This window comes from Orycteropus afer, unplaced genomic scaffold (assembly GCF_000298275.1).
Source record: "Orycteropus afer afer isolate SDZICR_OR568_19922 unplaced genomic scaffold, OryAfe1.0 scaffold00059, whole genome shotgun sequence".
In the NCBI taxonomy this organism is placed as follows: Eukaryota; Metazoa; Chordata; class Mammalia; order Tubulidentata; family Orycteropodidae; genus Orycteropus; species Orycteropus afer.
In genome coordinates, this window is record NW_006921646.1 from 3,095,992 (window position 1) to 3,106,914 (window position 10,923).

The window sequence follows — 10,923 nt, forward strand, 5'->3', positions numbered from 1 at the left end:
TTCTCAAGAGGAATGGTTTCAGTCTCTCTCCATTGAGGGTAATATTGGCTGTTGGTTTTGCATAAATGCCTTTTATTATGTTGAGGAATGTCCCCCTTCATTCTTAATGCTTGAGCAGCATCCACCAGCCTGTGCTTCCCCCCAACACACACACTCCCTCTGCTCATTTCCCCTCTCTGGATGGGTTCATTTCCCCACCTCCCTTAAACTCATCTGACACCACTTTTCCTGCTGACCTTCATGACAGAGCCCTCCTCTTGGGGGGTTGGTCCCTCCTTCTCCACTCAGTAGCTGCTGTCCTTTTCTCTAGCATAGGCAGCACTTCTATTGTATTTGAACTACTTACCTGCTTCCTTGCCTTCCCCACCCCAGCCCTTGCACTCCTCAAGGGCACTGGCTGCTTTGCCCCATGAGCCTCTCTGCAGAGGGTGATCAGCTCTGATCCATGTGTTCTACAGGAGGAGCACCATGAGGCCAAGCTGACCCTCCGCCCCCCGAGCCTAGCTGCCCCCTACGCCACTGTGCAGAGTTGGCAACACCAGCCAGAGAAACTCATCTTCGACTCCTGTGGTTATGAAGCCAATGTGAGTTGCTCCTGCCCTCCCAGCATGGCCAGCCTCCCTGCTTCCAGCCCCTTCCTGGCTGTGCTCCCTGCAGCCTGGAGACCCAGTCAGCTCTCTGTCCACCACACCAGGCCCAGGGCTCTTGTTCCGTTCTCTACTCCTCACACTCTCCCAGCAGTTAAGGGGAAAGGGTGGAGGACTATGGGTAGGACTAGAAGAAAGAGGAGGGTCTCCCCAGTCAGGTCAGGAGAAAGGAATACTATCAGGAGAGGTGGCTAATTGTGGATGGTCCTGGGTTGGTGGGCCACCCCCACATGACAGTGCAGGGATCCTAACCCCAGCCACTGCTCACTCCCGTAGTATCTGGGCTCTATGCTGATCAAAGATCTGCGTGGGACAGAATCCACACAAGATGCCTGTGCCAAGATGCGGGTAGGTTGTCCGTGGGTGTATGGAGGGGGTTGGGAGGGGGGCCGGCTAGGATGGATGGCAGCATCTGAGAGCACCAGCTACAGCCCTCTGTGTAAGGGTGATGCGGGGCTGGGGCTGTGGAATCCCAAGTGGGCTTTAACCTTACAAGGGGCATTCACAGGGTCACTCCTTGTTTCCTAGAAATCCACAGAGCACATGAAGAAGATTCCCACCATCATCCTGTCCATCACATACAAAGGTGTCAAGTTCATCGATGCCTCTAATAAGGTGTGTTTCTTACAAGGATTGTTGGGGAAAGTGGGACCCATCTCCCTATCAGACCTAAGGGGCTCCAGGGCAAGTGACCCTGATGCCCTCATCTCTAACCAGGTGGGTGTCTTCCCTCAGAAAGTCTCTTAAAAAAAAAAAACTCACTTCCGTTGAGTTGCTTCTGACTCATAGCAGCCCCTCCTTGGGTTTCCAAGGAGGTATCTCTATGGAAGTAGATTGCCCAGTCTTCCTTCCGAGGAGTGGCTGGTGGGTTTGAACCACCAACCTTCCGGGTAGCAGTCAGATGTCTTAGGCACTATACTACCAGAGCTCTCAGAACGTCTCTAGCCCTTTTATTACTCTCCATTCTTACCACCTAGCCCAGGTACTTGCCTCTGATCTGCTCAAATATCCATATCCCTGGATCCCTGCCTCCTGCCCCCATCCCCACCCTAGTGTCCAGCTGCCACTCATCTTCCTCAGCATTGGCTTGCTGGGTTCATTGACCTGCACAAAGGCCTTTAAGGGCACAGTTCCCTTAGTAAATAGAGGATTCCCTCACATACTCCACTGTCATCCCCCCTCCTGAGACCCCTCCCATGTTCCCTGTCCTGGAAGGTGGAGGAGCCTAGAGAGAGCAAGCTTACCGTGGTCAAGAGCGGAGACCCCAAATCTAAATCAAGCAGTGTTGTCATTGCCCCTGCCTGTACTCCATCAAGAAAAATGGGGAAAGGTGATGGTGTTCGGTTTACTGATATAGGTGGGGACACAGAAAGGTGGTCATAGTGAAAGACTTAAGCAGGTGGTATCAGAGGGAGGCCTGCGGGAGACCAGGAGCCAAAAAAATTCCAGGACATTGCTTTTCCTTGCAGAATGTCATTGCAGAACATGAGATCCGGAACATTTCCTGTGCAGCCCAGGACCCAGAGGACCTCTGTACCTTTGCCTACATTACCAAGGATCTGCAGACCAGTCACCACTATTGCCATGTTTTCAGCACGGTGGATGTGGTGGGTGGAGTCCTACGGCTGGGCTGGGCTCTGGACCCCTTCTCTGAAAAGAGGAAGCAGCAGAGTCTGCAAGCCCTGGGAGGTGTCTGTCCTGATTGGGATAGCACAGCCCCTGCATCCAGGATGACCTCATTGCAGAGCTGACCTGGCACCTGGTTGGCACTTGGCAGTGAAACCTCAGCATCATCTAGTCCAATTCCCCCTTATAAACTGATGGGACTAAAGCACAGAGAGGAGGAATTAGCTTGCCTAGGGTTCTAGTGACAGAAGGTTTTCCAGTTCGTAGCTGTGCATTTCCTAGTTCAGGCAGGACCTGTCTCCCCCAGGCTTCCTGCTGCTCCAGTTCCCTGACCTTCAGCTGGGTAGTCTTCTCAGATGCCTCTGCTTCCCTCCTGGGAGCTGCAGTGCCCTCCTTGGAGTAAGTTGTCTTCCCTCAGATTTCTATTCAAGCTACATTCTGGATGCCATGGGCTGAGGGAGCTCATCTTCACACACAATGCCCACAAAAAGGGCCCTGAGACAAGGCCTGATGATGACCTAGAGCTTATCTCTTCACCACAGGAGTTTTGTCCAGGACCCTGCTGCTCTTAGGGGAAGTAGCTATTTCTAGAAACTCTCTGGCTTCTGGAACTCAGCTCTGGGTACTCTCCACAGCTGTGGGACCTTGTATACCCCAGACCTCAGTGTGTGCTCTGGGCCCAATGAGGTGGGTAGGGCCCAGGCCCTGACATCAGAGTCCTGCCTCTGCCAGTCGGTAACTATGTGATTGTGGAAACTTCACCTCCCTGTTTCCTCATCTGTAAAAGGGGGACTCTAATATAACCCACCTCCTGGGGTGGTTCTAAAGATGCAGTGGGGTGGTCCACACAGAGTTTGTAGTCCATGGCCACTAACTTACCCAGAGCTGACATATTCCCCGTATCGTCAATTCTGCTACATCACATGTTCCTAAAAATCACCATGCTGTGCAAAATCACACAATAACAACCCGAGGGTTTATGAGGAAATGAGGTTATGGGCACAGCACTCAAGAAACTTTGTCAGTGACACATTTAAAAGAACCTAAGAGCCTAATTTTTAAAAAGTAGCGTCATTTAATCATGTTAAATGGTTAGGAATTACACAAGTAATACAGTAAATGATACATTATCTAGAGAAGAACTGATGTTTGCTTATGAACATGGTCACCTATACATACTTACCTCAGCCACCGCTGTGTGTGTGACAGGAAGAGAATAGGGAAAGAAAAGAAAATACAAAATAGACTGACAGGACAGCGGGAAAAGTTAGAGGGAAGGAAGGCTGCTGGAAGGGCTGCAGCTTGTGAGCCATTGTGAAGGGGTAGAAGGAGTCTGAAATCCAACCAGGTGCCATGGGTGTTGTTCACAGCCCTCTGCGATGTGTGTCATATTTCCTAGGGGCTTGAGGGTATAGTTTCTGCATTCCCCTGGTGTTTGTCAAATCAAGCATGAGGAAACATGAGCTGTGCCACACTCACAGTGTTCCTCGATTTATTGACCATGTGGAAACAAACCTGTGCTTTCAAACAAGTGTCCCAGCAGAATCGACTGCACTTACTCCTGTTATCTGCCCAGGTGCTGCCCATGCCTGTGCTCTAGGGGAGGGTGTGGGGACAAGGCAGGAGTTACAGAAAAGACAAAGCAGCTCCCAAAGCCCATCTCCTAGATTTGTGCTTTGTTTCCTCCCAGAATCTGACATACGAGATCATCCTGACATTGGGCCAGGCCTTTGAGGTGGCCTATCAGCTGGCCTTGCAGGCCCAGAAGTCCAAGCCGATGGGGGCATCTGCAGCTGAGATGATTGAAACAAAATCTTCCAAACCGGTGCCTAAGCCTCGGATCGGCATGAGAAAGTCAGCAGTACGTGAGCTCCATCTTCCCTGGCCCTGGGGTTTGAGGGCTTGGGGTGGAACTGAGTATGAGGAAGGTCTCTTCACACTTGCAGACAGCTGGCCCATCGGGAGCAGCCCTAGTAATTAGTTACCACCGCCAACGCCCTTGTCCTGGGAAGGCAGCAGCCCCTTAAACGTGAGGTGGTTTTCCTGTTCTCCCTTGCTGGGCTCAGTCCAGGGCCAGGCTATTGTGGGGCTGCAGAGAGCATGACTCGCAGGCAAGCCCCCATAACATCACCCATGTCTGTGTCTGCTTTGCTCTGCACCCTAGGTGCCGCTGCCCCCCGATAGTCGCTGTTGTCACTGTCACACCTGCACCACCCATCGTCCTTCTTACCTACCGCTGCCGTCTGTTAGTTCTGGAGTCCAGGTCTTTACACCTCCTGCTGTCTGTGTGTCAGTCTCCCTGAAGTGACCGTGAGCTCTCTGACTCGAGTGGCCTCTCCCTCTCTGCCCTGCGTAGTGTTCTTGTCTTCTTCCCTGAGACCCCCTCTGGCCTATCCCTGTTTGTGCTTTAGCTCTCTGTTTTTCTGCTGTGTATCCTCTAGAGGTCTCAGATGACGGCTGTGGTCTTGCCTCAGGGTGGGCACACTGGTCCTGCCAGAGGGACTTGAGGCTTGGAGCTTATAAACCCCATTTCCCATCCCTCCCTACCATGAACAGGTTGGGGCTTATGCAGCGGGATGCTCAAGTAGAGCAGCTACTCTTTTAACTGAGCAGTTTCAAGAAATTCCTGGGAGAAGTTGTCCCTGGTGGGGCCCCTCCATGGTGCTCCAGGGAGGATGACACCCCCTTCACCTCGTGGGAAGACTCTCTGGCTGAAGAAACTAAGCGCTACCTGCCAATGGCCTGAGCAGGGGGTGGAGGGGCATGCTGGGCCCTGCTTGACTCGTGGCCCTGGAGCAGAACTCCCTCTCTAACACTGCCCTGTTTCTTTCAGCAGCTGGAACCACCTGATATGGCAGATGACCAATCTCATGCTGGTGTCTCCTGGATGATGGACCCAAAACCAGACTCTAAGCGGAGCCTCAGCACCAAGTATGAGACCACTATCTTCTAAAACAACCCACTCCCTGTCTCCACTAGTCTCACTGTGCCTTTGCCATCTGATCTTTCTGCTGTTCTCAACTCTCTCCTGCCAGCTGCTGACACCAAGGCCGCCCCACCTACTGGGGCCTGCTCTCCTCCAGAGCAGCAGTTCTAGACACTGTATACTAACAGCTCTCGTACCTAATACCACCGAACACTGTGAATTCTCCTCCTTGGGCTAAGGACAGCTTGTGCGGGCTGAGTTGCCTTTGAGGTGGGGACCAAGAGGGCTATGGGGTTCTGCTGTACCCAAGAAGCCTCTGCAGGCTGCCACTGTGAATCCTGAGGGGGTAGGGCAGCCTTCGAGCAGAATCCAAACAGCACCAGGAATGACTCCCACCGAGCCCTGTCCGTCGGCTCCCCTCTTCCTGTGCTTCTATATTGAGCCACAGCTGGGTGCAGCTGCCAAGAGCTGTCTGTTTTCACCTTTCTTGACATAACCAACCACTGTGACCACCCAGTGCCAGAACCCCTTTGCATCCTGCTCACAGCTGGCTGCAGCCCTGCCCCTCTTTGCTCTAAGGTGCTGGTCTCCTTCATGATCAGACCCCTGTGAGGCCCTGGGTCCAGTGATGTGGCTTGTGAGGATCCAAGGTATGTGCCTGGCCCTTGGGCACATGCCTGCCTACAAAGAATGGGGATCTGAGCAGCTGAACATCCATAGGCTTGCTCCACTCAGCAGATTGCTTGGTTCTGATAGATCTTCCACTTCAGGAAATGGGATGGCATATGTCTGGTCCCTCATGTCTCCATCATTGAGTCACAAGATTTGGAAGCCTTGAGCCTAACTCTGGAGTCTGGCTCACCAAGGAGGAAGCATGAGGCCTGTGCCATATACACATGGTGCACCTCCTTCCAGCACTCACATAATGAGTGAGTAGGATAGGGACCTGGACTGAGTGACTTCCATTGTCCTCCAGACCTTTCTGACATTTCTCCATGGTATGGGCAACAGTCAGCCATCATCCAGTCCTTTCCCTGGTCATCTTCCCCCGGCCTCCCAATTCCTGTAAGAGAAGTTACACAGTCTGCTGCTGCAAAGCAGCTCAGGGACTAGGATGACGGAGTGAGTCTGAAGAAGTCCTACGTTCTCCAATGTGGGCAAGTCAGCATAGTTGGCAGGAGACAGGAAAGCAGCAAGTCCAGTAGAAAGCAGTGCAAATGTGGCAGCACCCATAAAGGAGCCAGTAAGTTATAGCAATTAATTTAGAGTTTAAACCCAAGTTGATAAACCAGGGTGGGTCCTCCTGCCTGTCTGTCCATCTGTGTGCCTTCAGATCAGATGTCCTGAGCCTAAAGTCATGTGGGGCATGACCATGGGTGCTCAGAGCAGGCCATGCAAGGCACTCAGGGGAGGCTGTGAGTGACCTTCTATTCGGCTTCCGTGCTCTTTTTAGTTTCCTCCCCTCCACCTTGTGCAGTCCCATTTGGTTAATCTTTTCCTCCCCCCATTGTGTTTGCTTCTGCCAAGCTGAGCCACTGAGGAACCACACTGTGCTGCGGAAACATAGCTGTGGGGGCACAGGCTCCTGCTGCCGCCACCACCACCACCACCACCGTCTCCCTGCAGCTTTGAAGACTCAGGCCCATGCTCTGCCTGCAAGATCTCCTCTCGGCTATGGGCCTGGGCCTGCATCAGCAGGTCTGCAGAGAGCCCTGCCCTGGCTGTAAAGAAGCACTCCAGGCTGCTAGCAGATGAGACAACCTCCAGAGAGCCAAGAAGCGACCTGTCCAGAACACATTTTTTAATAGAAAAAAAAATATTTTTTAAAAAACGAACTTTTAACACTTGGCTCAAACCTCTAGGTCAAACTGCCGGTCTTTAGACAGATGGTCATAAGCTCAGTGGCCAGGGAACTGAGATTGACTAAAAGGGCAGTCTGCCTAGACACTGTCCTTGGGAATGGCTCTTGGTGAGGTCTGGTAGGTCTGAGGCAGTGGCGTGTACCGAGTTGGAAAAAGAGGGCCCCAGGGGCACAATTAAGGATTTGTCAGAGTCTGCTTTTCAAGCCCAACCAAGTTAGTTGCTGTTCTTTACCAGTTGACCAGTCCTGTCTCCATCAAGAGCTGGGCACAGCCTCTTCAGTAAGAACCCAGCCTTAGAGGCACCTGGGCACAAGCAAAGTTTCTAGTCCATGTCTGGGGTCCCAGATGTGATGGTCTAGTGGCCCATATGGAGATGAGAGAGCATTTCTGGTACAGCATAGTCTGTAGCCAGTGCCTGGGGCTCTGGGCCTCTCCCCAGTCTTCTGACCTGCTGTGATTGCACACTGCCCCAGGTAGCCTAGCCACGAGCTCTTTGATGGCATCATACTGCCTGCATTGTCAGAAAAAGCAGCTTTGTTTAGGGCATTAATGGGTAGGGCAGCTAGGATTGCTTCCTGCCAATCTGTGATTTGTCTAATCAGGCCTATGTGATAAGGGTTTATTTTGATTCCTTGAATTATTGGTCTGACTGTATTCTCAGCTGCTGGGCTGAATGAAATACACTTTCTCAACCTGGACTTCAAAGTTAGAAAAAGATGACAGTTGATTTGATTCTTCCCCGATGTCACCTTGAGGGCAGGCTAGTGTTCAGGTACACTGCTGCTGCTTAAACCTTCCTGCTGGTTTGCTTTGCTTTTTAACTTTAATTGTAGTCTTCCTCCTGGCATATAGTGGGAACAGATGGGCCACTTCCTTTGCGGCTGAGTGACAGAGCCAGGTCAGTTAGCTGTCCAGTACTTTCCAGAATAGGTAGCAGAGAGGGGCAGTTCTTCCCACGAGTACTTGAGCAGACCTCACATTGTACTGGCACGGGTCATCTGGTCCCAGGGTAATTCAGGTCTCAGCAGCACTTCTTTCCCAGCAAAACCTGTGAATTGAAACTTCATAGTGGTGTATGTGTGCAGAGGGCCAGAAATGGGAAGTATGCTGTGTGTCTCTCCACTGGCCTAAGGCTGGGCCTTGTAGTTTTCCAGCACAGTGGGTGCTGGGATTCAAGTCCCCCTGGCATAGGGGCAGGTCATCCTCCACTTCTCGGTACTAAACAAGGGCCTCGATGTCTTGAAGTTTGACTTCCACTTCCTGCGACTTTCAGGTCCTGGGAGGATTCCCATCAGCTAAGTCTGTTCAGTATTCAGCCCCTGCTTTCCTCCAAGAATTGACAAGGACACCTAAGAATCTTGTGTGAGTTGTGCTGCTTCTGCAGTGTGGATGCTGGTGCCCTTTCTTCCTCTTAGAGAAGGACAGTTCTTGTCTAATGAGCCTCTTTTGTAGGTAGCAGGAACTCTGTAGACACTACGATGAGTTCAAGCGGGTTTTTTGTAAATCATAGGTAGGTGTTTTCTCCCCTTGAAGCTGCTATATCATTATTTATTCAGGGTGTTTTCATAATGGAAAGCCTTGGCAAGTCTGTTCTGGCTCTGGGTTTGCTTTGTTTGTTTGTTTTTGTTTTTTAGATTGGTTTATTTCTGAAAATTCAAGAAAAGAACGTGACTGGATTTTTCTTTCTTCCTTTTGTAGTCCTCCTCCGGGGCAGGTATTCTTCTTTCCCTAGAAAGGACTACTGTAACCTAAAGGACAGGCTTCAAGTAGAAAAGCCCCTGCTTTGACAATTCTTTAACTGCAGGTCATGCTGTGTGGCAAACTCCATTGCCGTGTTTCTGAACTGTGAAGGAGACCAATTTAGGTGGAGATCTTAAAATGGGTCAGTCACCTGTCACCAAACACAGGCTCTCTGCTGGCCTCTTCTCTTCTGCTTGCCAGCTGCCCTGAGCAGCAGGATTTTCCTCCTGACAGGCTCTGTATTTGCAACGCTTCGCATCCCCTCTTGGGCCTCCAGCATCAGATACTAGCTCCTTGAGAAGCCTTGGGTTTGAGCAGTCAGCAAGCATTGCTATAGTCAGCAGAACATTAGAAAGCCCATCTTTCAGGCACCCCTGAGATGCCCCAACCTGCAGAATGGTTGTCAGACACAGTTCACAAGAGTGTTGTTGCTGATGATCTGGCAATGGGACTGAATTGTAATAAAAATGTTATTTAATCTTTGTCTCTGTATTTTGATACTTGAATGACTCTCCCTTTTATTTTACTGTACATATAATTGTTAATCTGTCCAATTTTGTCTGAATTATAAACATTTTGTGGTACCAAACATAACCAATCTGTGCAACCACATAGACTGACCTCACTACACAAGAGAGAGTGTAAATATTCCTGGGCTTCCAGCTTTGGTTTTGTTATTTTCATAACTGTACAACTTAGAACAGACTGAATTAATAAATGAGAAGCAACATAAAACCAACTTTATTTTTTGGAGTCTTTGATTGAATTGAAGAGTTTCTGGATGGTTTTCTGGCAGAAGCCTGGACACAGGTTAGATGCTGACTCCAGGTTGGTAATGAGTGCCCTACACTGTCTGGCTGGGATGGCAGTTTGGGAGTGTTTGCAGTCTAGAACTCTTCAACAGGTAACTGCCAAGGATTGTCAGTTTTAGTTGATCCTGATTAGGTGCAGAGACTCTGCTATTCATCTCTCCTTCCTTAGGAATGTCTTGTTCTGAATACCAGAGGCCACATTCTAGTTATTGCTACACAGACATCTACATCTCGTCTGCATCCTGGTCTGGGCTTGTCATTCCACAGACATTTAGCAAGCATCTGTATACAAGGCAGCATGGGGGACCTAGAGCTGAGAAAGAACACTTTCTCCCTTAAGGAACTTATTTTGATTGTGGAAGTTTTGGACACATACAGCAAGCCCAAAGCCATGTTGTGAGGCCCTGAGACAGTCTATGGATGATGTGGGCCCAGTGACCTGAGTGCCAAACAGAAAGGAAGTGGGGGGTAGTACCTGAGCAGGAATTTAAAGAGTAGGATTTGGGTAGTAGCATGGTGGTAATAGACCCATCACTAGTTGAGCACCTACATGTAACCATCACATTAACACCTTTCTGAGGTAGATACCACTATCTCTAAGTAGGAAACTAAGGAGTGCTGGTGGTGCAGTGCCTAAGGCAATTGACTGCTAACCAGAAGGTTGGTGGTTCAAACCTACCAGCCGCTCTGCAGAAGGAAAACAGGGCAATCTACTTCGTAAAAAAAATAATAACACATACACCACACTTACTCAGTCTGTATGCTGAGCATATAATCTGAGAAGCTCGACTGCATGAAGAACATGGCATGGGAATTAGAGGAAGGCTTGTTAACAACCTGAGATAAGCAGATGACACAACTTTGCTTGCTGAAAGTGAGGATGACTTGGAGTGCTTACTATTGAAAATTAAAGACTGCAGTATGGATTACACTTCAATATAAAGAAAATAAAAATCCTCACAACTGGACCAATAAGCAGCATCACGATAGATGGAGAAAAGATTGAAGTTGTCAAAGACTTTATATTGCTTGGTTCTACAATTGATGCCAATGGAAGCAGCAATCAAGACATCAAAAGACGTATTCATTGGGCAAATCTGTTGCAAAAGACCTCTTTCAAGTGCTGAAGAGCAAAAATACCTCCTTGAAGACTAAGATGCCCCTGACTCAAGCCTTGGTATTTTCAGTCACCTCATATGCATGTGAGAGCTGGACAATGAACAAGGAAGACCGAAGAAGAGTTGATGCTTTTGAGTTGTAATGTTGGTGAAGAATACTGAAAGTACCATGGACTGCTAAAAGAACTAACA

General features: G+C 49.8%; 1 protein-coding gene across 1 annotated transcript in view; it reads left to right on the plus strand.

Annotated features, from left to right (window-relative positions):
- Positions 1 to 5,226, plus strand: part of ANKS1A (ankyrin repeat and sterile alpha motif domain containing 1A) — a 276,183-nt gene extending 270,957 nt beyond the window's left edge. Inside the window, exons 19-25 of the mRNA XM_042780753.1 lie at positions 459 to 584; positions 924 to 995; positions 1,176 to 1,262; positions 2,117 to 2,254; positions 3,964 to 4,134; positions 4,438 to 4,536; positions 5,110 to 5,226. Coding sequence (XP_042636687.1) covers positions 459 to 584; positions 924 to 995; positions 1,176 to 1,262; positions 2,117 to 2,254; positions 3,964 to 4,134; positions 4,438 to 4,536; positions 5,110 to 5,226 — 810 coding nt within the window. The remainder of the gene's footprint in view (positions 1 to 458; positions 585 to 923; positions 996 to 1,175; positions 1,263 to 2,116; positions 2,255 to 3,963; positions 4,135 to 4,437; positions 4,537 to 5,109) is intronic.
- The last annotated feature ends 5,697 nt before the right edge of the window (positions 5,227 to 10,923 follow it).